The sequence below is a fragment of the Anomaloglossus baeobatrachus genome, assembly GCF_048569485.1.
Source record: "Anomaloglossus baeobatrachus isolate aAnoBae1 chromosome 6 unlocalized genomic scaffold, aAnoBae1.hap1 SUPER_6_unloc_1, whole genome shotgun sequence".
In the NCBI taxonomy this organism is placed as follows: domain Eukaryota; kingdom Metazoa; phylum Chordata; class Amphibia; order Anura; family Aromobatidae; genus Anomaloglossus; species Anomaloglossus baeobatrachus.
In genome coordinates, this window is record NW_027441814.1 from 528,970 (window position 1) to 544,712 (window position 15,743).

Here is a 15,743-nt window from a genome sequence, read left to right on the forward strand (position 1 = left end):
GAGAGCTCTATACGGGGCAGCACACGTCTCCTCCGGCAGGGGGAGCTCTATACGGGGCAGCACACGTCTCCTCCGGCAGGGGAAGCTGTATACAGGGTAGCACACGTCTCCTCCGGCAGGGGGAGCTCTATACGGGGTAGCACACGTCTCCTCCGGCAGGGGGAGCTCTATACGGGGTAGCACACGTCTCCTCCGGCAGGGGGAGCTCTATACGGGGCAGCACACGTCTCCTCCGGCAGGGGGAGCACTATACGGGGCAGCACACGTCTCCTCCGGCAGGGGGAGCTCTATACGGGGCAGCACACGTCTCCTCCGGCAGGGGGCGCTCTATACGGGGCAGCACACGTCTCCTCCGGCAGGGGGAGCTCTATACGGGGCAGCACACGTCTCCTCCGGCAGGGGGAGCATTATACGGGGCAGCACACGTCTCCTCCGGCAGGGGGAGCATTATACGGGGCAGCACACGTCTCCTCCGGCAGGGGGAGCTCTATACGGGGCAGCACACGTCTCCTCCGGCAGGGGGAGCTCTATACGGGGCAGCACACGTCTCCTCCGGCAGGGGGAGCTCTATACGGGGCAGCACACGTCTCCTCCGGCAGGGGGAGCTCTATACGGGGCAGCACACGTCTCCTCCGGCAGGGGGAGCTCTATACGGGGTAGCACACGTCTCCTCTGGCAGGGGGAGCTCTATACGGGGCAGCACACGTCTCCTCTGGCAGGGGGAGCTCTATACGGGGCAGCACACGTCTCCTCCGGCAGAGGGAGCTCTATACGGGGCAGCACACGTCTCCTCCGGCAGGGGGAGCTCTATACGGGGTAGCACACGTCTCCTCCGGCAGGGGGAGCTCTATACGGGGCAGCACACGTCTCCTCCGGCAGGGGGAGCTCTATACGGGGTAGCACACGTCTCCTCCGGCAGGGGGAGCTCTATACGGGGGAGCACACGTCTCCTCCGGCAGGGGGAGCTCTATACGGGGCAGCACACGTCTCCTCCGGCAGGGGGAGCTCTATACGGGGCAGCACACGTCTCCTCCGGCAGGGGGAGCTCTATACGGGGCAGCACACGTCTCCTCCGGCAGGGGGAGCTCTATACGGGGCAGCACACGTCTCCTCCGGCAGGGGGAGCTCTATACGGGGCAGCACACGTCTCCTCCGGCAGGGGGAGCTCTATACGGGGTAGCACACGTCTCCTCTGGCAGGGGGAGCTCTATACGGGGCAGCACACGTCTCCTCTGGCAGGGGGAGCTCTATACGGGGCAGCACACGTCTCCTCCGGCAGGGGGAGCTCTATACGGGGCAGCACACGTCTCCTCCGGCAGGGGGAGCTCTATACGGGGCAGCACACGTCTCCTCCGGCAGGGGGAGCTCTATACGGGGCAGCATACGTCTCCTCCGGCAGGGGGAGCTCTATACGGGGTAGCACACGTCTCCTCCGGCAGGGGGAGCTCTATACGGGGTACCACACGTCTCCTCCGGCAGGGGGAGCTCTATACGGGGTAGCATTATACGGGGTAGCACACGTCTCCTCCAGCAGGGGGAGCTCTATACGGGGTAGCACACGTCTCCTCCGGCAGGGGGAGCTCTATACGGGGTACCACACGTCTCCTCCGGCAGGGGGAGCATTATACGGGGCAGCACACGTCTCCTCCGGCAGGGGGAGCTCTATACGGGGCAGCACACGTCTCCTCCGGCAGGGGGAGCTCTATACGGGGCAGCACACGTCTCCTCCGGCAGGGGGAGCTCTATACGGGGCAGCACACGTCTCCTCCGGCAGGGGGAGCTCTATACGGGGCAGCGCACGTCTCCTCCGGCAGGGGGAGCTCTATACGGGGCAGCACACGTCTCCTCCGGCAGGGGGAGCGCTATATTGGGCAGCACACGTCTCCTCCGGCAGGGGGAGCTCTATACGGGGTAGCACACGTCTCCTCCGGCAGGGGGCGCTATATACGGGGCAGCACACGTCTCCTCCGGCAGGGGGAGCTCTATACGGGGCAGCACACGTCTCCTCCGGCAGGGGGAGCTCTATACGGGGCAGCACACGTCTCCTCCGGCAGGGGGAGCTCTATACGGGGCAGCACACGTCTCCTCCGGCAGGGGGAGCTCTATACGGGGTAGCACGCGTCTCCTCCGGCAGGGGGAGCTCTATACGGGGTAGCACGCGTCTCCTCCGGCAGGGGGAGCTCTATATGGGGTAGCACGCGTCTCCACCGGCAGGGGGAGCTCTATACGGGGCAGCACACGTCTCCTCTGGCAGGGGGAGCACTATACGGGGCAGCACACGTCTCCTCCGGCAGGGGGAGCTCTATACGGGGTACCACACGTCTCCTCCAGCAGGGGGCGCTCTATACGGGGCAGCACACGTCTCCTCCGGCAGGGGGCGCTCTATACGGGGCAGCACACGTCTCCTCCGGCAGGGGGCGCTCTATACGGGGCAGCACACGTCTCCTCCGGCAGGGGGAGCTCTATACGGGGCAGCACACGTCTCCTCCGGCAGGGGGAGCTCTATACGGGGTAGTACACGTCTCCTCCGGCAGGGGGCGCTCTATACGGGGCAGCACACGTCTCCTCCGGCAGGGGGCGCTCTATACGGGGCAGCACACGTCTCCTCCGGCAGGGGGAGCTCTATACGGGGCAGCACACGTCTCCTCCGGCAGGGGGAGCTCTATACGGGGCAGCACACGTCTCCTCCGGCAGGGGGCGCTCTATACGGGGCAGCACACGTCTCCTCCGGCAGGGGGCGCTCTATACGGGGCAGCACACGTCTCCTCCGGCAGGGGGAGCTCTATACGGGGCAGCACACGTCTCCTCCGGCAGGGGGAGCTCTATACAGTGTAATACATATTGCCGTTCACATCTTCTCCAGCAGGTGGCGCTGTACGTCGGACGTGGTGACGTCACGCTTTCTCCCGCGCTGTCACGATGAGGCCGCCGTTCTCCCCGCTGCTCCGGCCGTGGCTCCGCCGCATGAGCACCGTGTGTTTCCCGCTCGCCGAGGCCCGGGGGCTGCTCAGGGTCCGCGGCCCGCACACCGAGGGTTTTCTGCAGGGATTAGTGACGAACGACGTGGAGAGACTGAAGGACGGCGCCATGTACGCTCACATGCTGAACGTGCAAGGGAGGAGCCTGTACGACGTGCTGCTGTACAGGTACGTGCTGACGTCATGACGGCACGTGGGCTGCAGCCGCCATGCTTGTTCCTGGCAGCGCTGTCCTGTGTGATATTATACAATGGGGGTTGTGACGTCATATGAAGCGCCTCCTCACGGGGGACTACACGTCCCAGCAGCGCTGTGCTCAGCCCACAGCAGCCATAGCACAGCTTCACTGCCTGACGCGCAATACATGCTGACTCCTGATTGGCCAGTGGAAGCTTTCTCCAGGCATCAGGGTGGCCAATCCATCAGACTAGCGTGTCCTGGAATGGACAAGGGGGCGGAGCTTATGTATCAGTGTTCTGCAGGTGGAGCGCTCCTCGGTGCTGCTCTGTGTTGTACTGGTGGAGCGCTCCTCGGTGCTGCTCTGTGTTGTACAGGTGCAGCGCTCCTCGGTGCTGCTTTACAGGCTCTTTTCTGTGTTGTACAGGTGGAGTGTTCCTCGGTGCTGCTTTACAGGCTCTTTTCTGTGTTGTACAGGTGGAGTGTTCCTCGGTGCTGCTCTGTGTTGTACAGGTGGAGCGCTCCTCGGTGCTGCTCTGTGTTGTACAGGTGGAGCGCTCCTCGGTGCTGTTCTGTGTTGTACAGGTGGAGCGCTCCTCGGTGCTGGTTTCTGTGTTGTACAGGTGGAGCGCTCCTCGGTGCTGGTTTCTGTGTTGTACAGGTGGAGCGCTCCTCGGTGCTGGTTTCTGTGTTGTACAGGTGGAGCGCTCCTCGGTGCTGGTTTCTGTGTTGTACAGGTGCAGCGCTCCTCGGTGCTGGTTTCTGTGTTGTACAGGTGGAGCGCTCCTCGGTGCTGGTTTCTGTGTTGTACAGGTGCAGCGCTCCTCGGTGCTGGTTTCTGTGTTGTACAGGTGGAGCGCTCCTCGGTGCTGTTCTGTGTTGTACAGGTGGAGCGCTCCTCGGTGCTGCTCTGTGTTGTACAGGTGGAGCGCTCCTCGGTGCTGCTCTGTGTTGTACAGGTGGAGCGCTCCTCGGTGCTGCTCTGTGTTGTACAGGTGGAGCGCTCCTCGGTGCTGCTCTGTGTTGTACAGGTGGAGCGCTCCTCGGTGCTGCTCTGTGTTGTACAGGTGGAGTGTTCCTCGGTGCTGTTCTGTGTTGTACAGGTGGAGCGCTCCTCGGTGCTGTTCTGTGTTGTACAGGTGGAGCGCTCCTCGGTGCTGTTCTGTGTTGTACAGGTGGAGCGCTCCTCGGTGCTGTTCTGTGTTGTACAGGTGGAGCGCTCCTCGGTGCTGTTCTGTGTTGTACAGGTGGAGCGCTCCTCGGTGCTGGTTTCTGTGTTGTACAGGTGGAGCGCTCCTCGGTGCTGTTCTGTGTTGTACAGGTGGAGTGCTCCTCGGTGCTGGTTTCTGTGTTGTACAGGTGGAGCGCTCCTCGGTGCTGTTTTCTGTGTTGTACAGGTGCAGCGCTCCTCGGTGCTGGTTTCTGTGTTGTACAGGTGGAGCGCTCCTCGGTGCTGTTCTGTGTTGTACAGGTGGAGCGCTCCTCGGTGCTGGTTTCTGTGTTGTACAGGTGGAGCGCTCCTCGGTGCTGGTTTCTGTGTTGTACAGGTGGAGCGCTCCTCGGTGCTGTTTTCTGTGTTGTACAGGTGGAGCGCTCCTCGGTGCTGTTTTCTGTGTTGTACAGGTGGAGCGCTCCTCGGTGCTGGTTTCTGTGTTGTACAAGTGGAGCGCTCCTCGGTGCTGGTTTCTGTGTTGTACAGGTGGAGCGCTCCTCGGTGCTGGTTTCTGTGTTGTACAGGTGCAGCGCTCCTCGGTGCTGGTTTCTGTGTTGTACAGGTGGAGCGCTCCTCGGTGCTGGTTTCTGTGTTGTACAGGTGGAGCGCTCCTCGGTGCTGTTCTGTGTTGTACAGGTGGAGCGCTCCTCGGTGCTGCTCTGTGTTGTACAGGTGGAGCGCTCCTCGGTGCTGCTCTGTGTTGTACAGGTGGAGCGCTCCTCGGTGCTGCTCTGTGTTGTACAGGTGGAGCGCTCCTCGGTGCTGCTCTGTGTTGTACAGGTGGAGCGTTCCTCGGTGCTGTTCTGTGTTGTACAGGTGGAGCGCTCCTCGGTGCTGTTCTGTGTTGTACAGGTGGAGCGCTCCTCGGTGCTGTTCTGTGTTGTACAGGTGGAGCGCTCCTCGGTGCTGTTCTGTGTTGTACAGGTGGAGCGCTCCTCGGTGCTGTTCTGTGTTGTACAGGTGGAGTGTTCCTCGGTGCTGTTCTGTGTTGTATAGGTGGATCGCTCCTCGGTGCTGCTCTGTGTTGTACAGGTGGAGCGCTCCTCGGTGCTGGTTTCTGTGTTGTACAGGTGGAGCGCTCCTCGGTGCTGTTTTCTGTGTTGTACAGGTGGAGCGCTCCTCGGTGCTGCTCTGTGTTGTACAGGTGGAGCGCTCCTCGGTGCTGGTTTCTGTGTTGTACAGGTGGAGTGTTCCTCGGTGCTGTTTTCTGTGTTGTACAGGTGGAGCGCTCCTCGGTGCTGGTTTCTGTGTTGTACAGGTGGAGCGCTCCTCGGTGCTGGTTTCTGTGTTGTACAGGTGGAGCGCTCCTCGGTGCTGGTTTCTGTGTTGTACAGGTGGAGCGCTCCTCGGTGCTGTTTTCTGCGTTGTACAGGTGGAGCGCTCCTCGGTGCTGTTCTGTGTTGTACAGGTGGAGCGCTCCTCGGTGCTGCTCTGTGTTGTACAGGTGGAGCGCTCCTCGGTGCTGCTCTGTGTTGTACAGGTGGAGCGCTCCTCGGTGCTGCTCTGTGTTGTACAGGTGGAGCGCTCCTCGGTGCTGCTCTGTGTTGTACAGGTGGAGCGCTCCTCGGTGCTGTTTTCTGCGTTGTACAGGTGGAGCGCTCCTCGGTGCTGTTCTGTGTTGTACAGGTGGAGCGCTCCTCGGTGCTGCTCTGTGTTGTACAGGTGGAGCGCTCCTCGGTGCTGCTCTGTGTTGTACAGGTGGAGCGCTCCTCGGTGCTGCTCTGTGTTGTACAGGTGGAGTGCTCCTCGGTGCTGTTCTGTGTTGTACAGGTGGAGTGCTCCTCGGTGCTGTTCTATGTTGTACAGGTGGAGCGCTCCTCGGTGCTGCTCTGTGTTGTACAGGTGGAGCGCTCCTCGGTGCTGGTTTCTGTGTTGTACAAGTGGAGCGTTCCTCGGTGCTGGTTTCTGTGTTGTACAGGTGGAGCGCTCCTCGGTGCTGTTCTGTGTTGTACAGGTGGAGCGCTCCTCGGTGCTGCTCTGTGTTGTACAGGTAGAGCGCTCCTCGGTGCTGCTCTGTGTTGTACAGGTGGAGCGCTCCTCGGTGCTGTTCTGTGTTGTACAGGTGGAGCGCTCCTCGGTGCTGCTTTACAGGCTCTTTTCTGTGTTGTACAGGTGGAGCGTTACTCAGTGCTGCTCTTTGTTGTACAGGTGGATCGTTAGTGCTGATCTGTGTTGTACAGGTGGAGTGTTCCTCGGTGCTGCTCTGTGTTGTACAGGTGGAGCGCTCCTCGGTGCTGGTTTCTGTGTTGTACAGGTGGAGCGCTCCTCGGTGCTGTTCTGTGTTGTACAGGTGGAGCGCTCCTCGGTGCTGCTCTGTGTTGTACAGGTGGAGTGTTCCTCGGTGCTGTTTTCTGTGTTGTACAGGTGGAGCGCTCCTCGGTGCTGGTTTCTGTGTTGTACAGGTGGAGCGCTCCTCGGTGCTGCTCTGTGTTGTACAGGTGGAGCACTCCTCGGTGCTGTTCTGTGTTGTACAGGTGCAGCGCTCCTCGGTGCTGGTTTCTGGGTTGTACAGGTGGAGTGTTCCTCGGTGCTGGTTTCTGTGTTGTACAGGTGGAGCGCTCCTCGGTGCTGGTTTCTGTGTTGTACAGGTGGAGTGCTCCTCGGTGCTGTTTTCTGTGTTGTACAGGTGGAGCGCTCCTCGGTGCTGCTCTGTGTTGTACAGGTGGAGCGCTCCTCGGTGCTGTTCTGTGTTGTACAGGTGGAGCGCTCCTCGGTGCTGCTCTGTGTTGTACAGGTGGAGCGCTCCTCGGTGCTGCTCTGTGTTGTACAGGTGGAGCCCTCCTCGGTGCTGCTCTGTGTTGTACAGGTGGAGTGTTCCTCGGTGCTGCTCTGTGTTGTACAGGTGGAGCGCTCCTCGGTGCTGTTCTGTGTTGTACAGGTGGAGCGCTCCTCGGTGCTGCTCTGTGTTGTACAGGTGGAGCGCTCCTCGGTGCTGTTCTGTGTTGTACATGTGGAGCGCTCCTCGGTGCTGTTCTGTGTTGTACAGGTGGAGCGCTCCTCGGTGCTGTTCTGTGTTGTACAGGTGGAGCGCTCCTCGGTGCTGCTCTGTGTTGTACAGGTGGAGCGCTCCTCGGTGCTGTTCTGTGTTGTACAGGTGGAGTGTTCCTCGGTGCTGCTCTGTGTTGTACAGGTGGAGCGCTCCTCGGTGCTGTTCTGTGTTGTACAGGTGGAGCGCTCCTCGGTGCTGCTCTGTGTTGTACAGGTGGAGCGCTCCTCGGTGCTGCTCTGTGTTGTACAGGTGGAGCGCTCCTCGGTGCTATTCTGTGTTGTACAGGTGGAGTGTTTCTCGGTGCTGGTTTCTGTGTTGTACAGGTGGATCGTTAGTGCTGCTCTGTGTTGTACAGGTGGAGCGCTCCTCGGTGCTGCTCTGTGTTGTACAGGTGGAGCGCTCCTCGGTGCTGTTCTGTGTTGTACAGGTGGAGCGCTCCTCGGTGCTGCTCTGTGTTGTACAGGTGGAGTGTTCCTCGGTGCTGCTCTGTGTTGTACAGGTGGAGCGCTCCTCGGTGCTGTTCTGTGTTGTACAGGTGGAGTGTTCCTCGGTGCTGTTCTGTGTTGTACAGGTGGAGCGCTCCTCGGTGCTGCTCTGTGTTGTACAGGTGGAGCGCTCCTCGGTGCTGTTCTGTGTTGTACAGGTGGAGTGTTCCTCGGTGCTGTTCTGTGTTGTACAGGTGGAGTGTTCCTCGGTGCTGTTCTGTGTTGTATAGGTGGATCGCTTCTCGGTGCTGCTCTGTGTTGTATAGGTGGAGTGTTCCTCGGTGCTGTTTTCTGTGTTGTACAGGTGGAGCGCTCCTCGGTGCTGGTTTCTGTGTTGTACAGGTGCAGCGCTCCTCGGTGCTGCTCTGTGTTGTACAGGTGGAGTGTTCCTCGGTGCTGTTTTCTGTGTTGTACAGGTGGAGCGCTCCTCGGTGCTGGTTTCTGTGTTGTACAGGTGGAGCGCTCCTCGGTGCTGGTTTCTGTGTTGTACAGGTGGAGCGCTCCTCGGTGCTGGTTTCTGTGTTGTACAGGTGGAGCGCTCCTCGGTGCTGTTTTCTGCGTTGTACAGGTGGAGCGCTCCTCGGTGCTGTTCTGTGTTGTACAGGTGGAGCGCTCCTCGGTGCTGCTCTGTGTTGTACAGGTGGAGCGCTCCTCGGTGCTGGTTTCTGTGTTGTACAGGTGGAGCGCTCCTCGGTGCTGGTTTCTGTGTTGTACAGGTGGAGCGCTCCTCGGTGCCTCTCTGACTCCCCTCTGTGTCTTGCAGGGTCCCGGGGCCACAGATCGGGCCACACGACCTCCTCCTGGAGTGTGACGTGGCAGCGGTGGACTCTATTCGTCAGCATCTGCAGCTTTACAACTTCCGGCAGCGGGTGGAGGTGCGGCCGTGCCCCGAGCTGTCCGTCTGGGCTCTGATCCAGGAGAAGAAGGAGCTTTCGGTGCTGCCCCCGTCAGACCCGGGCTGTGTGCCGGACCCGGGCTGTGTGCCGGACCCAAGGTGCCCGGAGATGGGCTTCAGGATGGTGGCACCGACTGGACACAACGTCCCAGACATCCTCCCCGGAACAGAACCGGGAAATGTCTGCAACTACAGGCGGCACCGGTACCAGCACGGTGCGAACCAGGCCATGTGTGCACCCACTGCACCCCGAGAAAGCATGCTCCAGTCACCTCCAGAGCTGTGCTCACTATTCTGCTGTTACATCACGTCTTATCTTCCAGTGACCAGAATAGTGACTGCAGCTCTGGAGGTGACTGAAGGATAAGACAAGATGTGACTGTAGCTCTGGAGGTGACTGGAGGCTGAGACAAGATGTAACAGCAGAATAGTGACTGCAGCTCTGGAGGTGACTGGAGGATAAGACATGATGTAACAGCAGAATAGTGACTGCAGCTCTGGAGGTGACTGGAGGCTGAGACAAGATGTAACAGCAGAATAGTGACTGCAGCTCTGGAGGTGACTGGAGGATAAAACATGATGTAACAGCAGAATAGTGAGTGCAGCTCTGGAGGTGACTGGAGGATAAGACATGATGTAACAGCAGAATAGTGACTGCAGCTCTGGAGGTAACTGGAGGATAAGACATGATGTAACAGCAGAATAGTGACTGCAGCTCTGGAGGTGACTGGAGGCTGAGACAAGATGTAACAGCAGAATAGTAACTGCAGCTCTGGAGGTGACTGGAGGATAATACATGATGTAACAGCAGAATAGTGAGTGCAGCTGTGGAGGTGACTGGAGGATGAGATCAGATGTAACAGCAGAATAGTGAGTGCAGCTCTGGAGGTGACAGGAGGATAAGACATGATGTAACAGCAGAATAGGGACTGCAGCTCTGGAGGTGACTGGAGGATAAGACATGATGTAACAGCAGAATAGTGACTGCAGCTCTGGAGGTGACTGGAGGCTGAGACAAGATGTAACAGCAGAATAGTGACTGCAGCTCTGGAGGTGACTGGAGGATAAAACATGATGTGACTGCAGAATAGTGACTGCAGCTCTGGAGGTGACTGGAGGATGAGATCAGATGTAACAGCAGAATAGTGACCGCAGCTCTGGAGGTGACTGGAGGGTAAGAAATGATGTAACAGCAGAATAGTGACTGCAGCTCTGGAGGTGACTGGAGGATAAGACAAGATGTGACTGCAGCTCTGGAGGTGACTGGAGGATAAGACATGATGTAACAGCAGAATAGGGACTGCAGCTCTGGAGGTGACTGGAGGATAAGACATGATGTAACAGCAGAATAGTGACTGCAGCTCTGGAGGTGACTGGAGGATGAGATCAGATGTAACAGCAGAATAGTGAGTGCAGCTCTGGAGGTGACTGGAGGATAAGACAAGATGTGACTGCAGAATAGTGACTGCAGCTCTGGAGGTGACTGGAGGATGAGATCAGATGTAACAGCAGAATAGTGACCGCAGCTCTGGAGGTGACTGGAGGGTAAGACATGATGTAACAGCAGAATAGTGACTGCAGCTCTGGAGGTGACTGGAGGATAAGACAAGATGTGACTGCAGCTCTGGAGGTGACTGGAGGATAAGACAAGATGTGACTGCAGCTCTGGAGGTGACTGGAGGATAAGACAAGATGTGACTGCAGCTCTGGAGGTGACTGGAGGATGAGACAAGATGTAACAGCAGAATAGTGACTGCAGCTCTGGAGGTGACTGGAGGATGAGACAAGATGTAACAGCAGAATAGTGAGTGCAGCTCTGGAGGTGACTGGAGGATGTAACAGGAGAATAGTGAGTGCAGCTCTGGAGGTGACTCAGTGAGGAGATGATGGGCTGCCGGTGGTTTTTAGCACATTTCTTTCTGGTTGTGAGTTGATCACATGATGGCTGATCCTCCTCTCCCATTCTTCCAGGGATCCCGGAGGGCGTGCAGGATTTACCTCCAGGGGTGGCGTTACCGCTGGAGTCCAACCTGGTCTACATGAATGGGATCAGCTTCTCCAAGGGCTGCTACGTCGGTCAGGAGTTGACAGCGCGGACGCATCACACCGGCGTCATCCGTAAACGCCTGGTGCCCGTGCGCCTTTCCTCTCCGCGATCCGCTGAGTCTGAGGGGTTGGAGATCACCACTATGTCCGGGAAGTCTGCCGGCAAGTTCCGGGCCGGAGTGGAGGACCTGGGGCTGGCACTGCTCAGACTCGCCCATGTAGGGGAGGAGCTTCAGATTACAGCAGGAGGCGGAGCACCCGTCGGTGTGAAGGCCTCTTTGCCAGGATGGTGGCCGGGTCCTGGTGAAGGCACCTAAATAGGAGAATCCCCACAATGTACCAAGTCACAAGACTCCATTATCACCCTCACTGACACTCTGTGACAAAACCTCAGCCGTGCAACATTTCCTCCATCTTCCTGTAAATAATAAATACTTCCTTCCACTGACAACAGCAAAAGGTGTGAAATCACGAGGAATGGATTCTCAATGTGGCGAAACATCTAACAATGATAAAGATCACTGTGACATCACTGGGGTGTGGGGCGAGACCCGATACTGGGGGGTCTGATGATGAGGTCATAGGTGGTGACATCACTGGGGTGTGGGGCGAGACCCGATACTGGGGGGGTCTGATGATGAGGTCATAGGTGGTGACATCACTGGGGTGTGGGGCGAGACCTGATACTGGGGGGTCTGATGATGAGGTCATAGGTGGTGACATCACTGGGGTGTGGGGCGAGACCTGATACTGGGGGGTCTGATGATGAGGTCATAGGTGGTGACATCACTGGGGTGTGGGGCGAGACCTGATACTGGGGGTCTGATGATGAGGTCATAGGTGGTGACATCACTGGGGTGTGGAGCGAGACCTGATACTGGGGGTCTGATGATGAGGTCATAGGTGGTGACATCACTGGGGTGTGGAGCGAGACCTGATACTGAGGGGTCTGATGATGAGGTTATAGGTGGTGACATCACTGGGGTGTGGGGCGAGACCTGATACTGGGGGTCTGATGATGAGGTCATAGGTGGTGACATCACTGGGGTGTGGGGTGAGGCCTGATACTGGGGGTCTGATGATGAGGTCATAGGTGGTGACATCACTGGGGTGTGGAGCGAGACCTGATACTGGGGAGTCTGATGATGAGGTTATAGGTGGTGACATCACTGGGGTGTGGGGCGAGACCTGATACTGGGGAGTCTGATGATGAGGTTATAGGTGGTGACATCACTGGGGTGTGGGGCGAGACCTGATACTGGGATTATGATGATGAGGTCATAGGTGGTGACATCACTGGGGTGTGGAGCGAGACCTGATACTGAGGGGTCTGATGATGAGGTTATAGGTGGTGACATCACTGGGGTGTGGAGCGAGACCTGATACTGGGGGTCTGATGATGAGGTCATAGGTGGTGACATCACTGGGGTGTGGAGCGAGACCTGATACTGGGGGTCTGATGATGAGGTCATAGGTGGTGACATCACTGAGGTGTGGAGCGAGACCTGATACTGGGGGTCTGATGATGAGGTCATAGGTGGTGACATCACTGGGGTGTGGGGCGAGACCTGATACTGGGGGTCTGATGATGAGGTCATAGGTGGTGACATCACTGAGGTGTGGAGCGAGACCTGATACTGGGGGGTCTGATGATGAGGTCATAGGTGGTGACATCACTGAGGTGTGGAGCAAGACCTGATACTGGGGGGTCTGATGATGAGGTTATAGGTGGTGACATCACTGGGGTGTGGGGCGAGACCTGATACTGAGGGGTCTGATGATGAGGTCATAGGTGGTGACATCACTGGGGTGTGGGGCGAGACCCGATACTGGGGGTCTGATGATGAGGCCCATAGGTGGTGACATCACTGGGGTGTGGGGCGAGACCTGATACTGGGGATCTGATGATGAGGTCATAGGTGGTGACATCACTGAGGTGTGGGGTGAGACCTGATACTGGGGGTCTGATGATGAGGTCATAGGTGGTGACATCACTGGGGTGTGGGGCGAGACCCGATACTGGGGGGGTCTGATGATGAGGTCATAGGTGGTGACATCACTGGGGTGTGGGGCGAGACCTGATACTGAGGGGTCTGATGATAAGGTCATAGGTGGTGACATCACTGGGGTGTGGGGCGAGACCTGATACTGGGGGGTCTGATGATGAGGTCATAGGTGGTGACATCACTGGGGTGTGGGGCGAGACCCGATACTGGGGGTCTGATGATGAGGCCCATAGGTGGTGACATCACTGGGGTGTGGGGCGAGACCTGATACTGGGGGTCTGATGATGAGGTCATAGGTGGTGACATCACTGGGGTGTGGGGCGAGACCCGATACTGGGGGGGTCTGATGATGAGGTCATAGGTGGTGACATCACTGGGGTGTGGAGCGAGACCTGATACTGGGGGGTCTGATGATGAGGTCATAGGTGGTGACATCACTGGGGTGTGGGGCGAGACCCGATACTGGGGGGGTCTGATGATGAGGTCATAGGTGGAGACATCACTGGGGTGTGGGGCGAGACCTGATACTGGGGGGTCTGATGATGAGGTCATAGGTGGTGACATCACTGGGGTGTGGGGCGAGACCCGATACTGGGGGGGTCTGATGATGAGGTCATAGGTGGTGACATCACTGGGGTGTGGGGCGAGACCTGATACTGGGGGTCTGATGATGAGGTCATAGGTGGTGACATCACTGGGGTGTGGGGCGAGACCTGATACTGGGGGTCTGATGATGAGGTCATAGGTGGTGACATCACTGGGGTGTGGGGCGAGACCTGATACTGAGGGGTCTGATGATGAGGTCATAGGTGGTGACATCACTGGGGTGTGGGGCGAGACCCGATACTGGGGGTCTGATGATGAGGCCCATAGGTGGTGACATCACTGGGGTGTGGGGCGAGACCTGATACTGGGGGTCTGATGATGAGGTCATAGGTGGTGACATCACTGGGGTGTGGGGCGAGACCTGATACTGGGGGTCTGATGATGAGGTCATAGGTGGTGACATCACTGGGGTGTGGGGCGAGACCCGATACTGGGGGGGTCTGATGATGAGGTCATAGGTGGTGACATCACTGGGGTGTGGGGCGAGACCCGATACTGGGGGTCTGATGATGAGGCCCATAGGTGGTGACATCACTGGGGTGTGGGGCGAGACCTGATACTGGGGGTCTGATGATGAGGTCATAGGTGGTGACATCACTGGGGTGTGGGGCGAGACCCGATACTGGGGGGGTCTGATGATGAGGTCATAGGTGGTGACATCACTGGGGTGTGGGGCGAGACCCGATACTGGGGGTCTGATGATGAGGTCATAGGTGGTGACATCACTGGGGTGTGGGGCGAGACCCGATACCGGGGGGGTCTGATCATAGGTGGTGACATCACTGGGGTGTGGGGCGAGACCTGATACTGGGGGGGTCTGATGATGAGGTCATAGGTGGTGACATCACTGGGGTGTGGAGCGAGACCTGATACTGGGGGTCTGATGATGAGGTCATAGGTGGTGACATCACTGGGGTGTGGGGCGAGACCTGATAAGGGGGTGTGATGATGAGGTCATAGGTGGTGACATCACTGAGGTGTGGGGCGAGACCCGATACTGGGGGGTCTGATGATGAGGTCATAGGTGGTGACATCACTGAGGTGTGGGGTGAGACCTGATACTGGGGGTCTGATGATGAGGTCATAGGTGGTGACATCACTGGGGTGTGGGGCGAGACCTGATACTGGGAGTCTGATGATGAGGTCATAGGTGGTGACATCACTGAGGTGTGGGGTGAGACCCGATACTGAGGGGTCTGATGATGAGGTCATAGGTGGTGACATCACTGAGGTGTGGGGCGAGACCTGATACTTAGGGGTCTGATGATTAGGTCATAGGTGGTGACATCACTGAGGTGTGGGGCGAGACCTGATACTGGGGGGTCTGATGATGAGGTCATAGGTGGTGACATCACTGAGGTGTGGGGTGAGACCCGATACTGGGGGTCTGATGATGAGGTCATAGGTGGTGACATCACTGAGGTGTGGGGTGAGACCCGATACTGGGGGTCTGATGATGAGGTCATAGGTGGTGACATCACTGAGGTGTGGGGTGAGACCCGATACTGAGGGGTCTGATGATGAGGTCATAGGTGGTGACATCACTGAGGTGTGGGGCGAGACCTGATACTTAGGGGTCTGATGATTAGGTCATAGGTGGTGACATCACTGAGGTGTGGGGTGAGACCCGATACTGAGGGGTCTGATGATGAGGTCATAGGTGGTGACATCACTGAGGTGTGGGGTGAGACCCGATACTGAGGGGTCTGATGATGAGGTCATAGGTGGTGACATCACTGAGGTGTGGGGTGAGACCCGATACTGAGGGGTCTGATGATGAGGTCATAGGTGGTGACATCACTGAGGTGTGGGGCGAGACCTGATACTTAGGGGTCTGATGATTAGGTCATAGGTGGTGACATCACTGAGGTGTGGGGCGAGACCTGATACTGGGGGGTCTGATAATGAGGTTATAGGTGGTGACATCACTGAGGTGTGGGGTGAGACCTGATACTGGGGGTCTGATGATGAGGTCATAGGTGGTGACATCACTGGGGTGTGGGGCGAGACCTGATACTGGGAGTCTGATGATGAGGTCATAGGTGGTGACATCACTGAGGTGTGGGGTGAGACCCGATACTGAGGGGTCTGATGATGAGGTCATAGGTGGTGACATCACTGAGGTGTGGGGCGAGACCTGATACTTAGGGGTCTGATGATTAGGTCATAGGTGGTGACATCACTGAGGTGTGGGGCGAGACCCGATACTGAGGGTCTGATGATGAGGTCATAGGTGGTGACATCACTGAGGTGTGGGGCGAGACCTGATACTGAGGGGTCTGATGATGAGGTCATAGGTGGTGACATCACTGAGGTGTGGGACGAGACCTGATACTGGGGGTCTGATG

The 15,743-nt window shown here is 58.1% G+C and overlaps 1 protein-coding gene across 1 annotated transcript; it reads left to right on the forward strand.

Moving 5' to 3' along the window:
• The first annotated feature begins 2,876 nt into the window (after nt 1-2,876).
• On the forward strand, nt 2,877-11,234 carry IBA57 (iron-sulfur cluster assembly factor IBA57). Its single transcript, XM_075331814.1, has 3 exons — nt 2,877-3,146; nt 8,606-8,952; nt 10,709-11,234. Exons 1-3 carry the CDS (start codon nt 2,920-2,922, stop codon nt 11,098-11,100), a joined length of 966 nt encoding a protein of 321 aa, XP_075187929.1. The 5' UTR covers nt 2,877-2,919; the 3' UTR covers nt 11,101-11,234.
• The last annotated feature ends 4,509 nt before the right edge of the window (nt 11,235-15,743 follow it).

What these genes read in the sequence shown, in the direction of transcription:
- IBA57 (XM_075331814.1), top strand. Translation starts at nt 2,920, where the DNA reads ATGAGGCCGCCGTTCTCCCCGCTGCTCCGGCCGTGGCTCCGCCGCATG. An exon ending in TACGACGTGCTGCTGTACAG is followed by an intron (nt 3,147 to 8,605) that starts GTACGTGCTGAC and finishes TGTGTCTTGCAG; the next exon opens with GGTCCCGGGGCCACAGATCG. An exon ending in GCGGCACCGGTACCAGCACG is followed by an intron (nt 8,953 to 10,708) that starts GTGCGAACCAGG and finishes CCATTCTTCCAG; the next exon opens with GGATCCCGGAGGGCGTGCAG.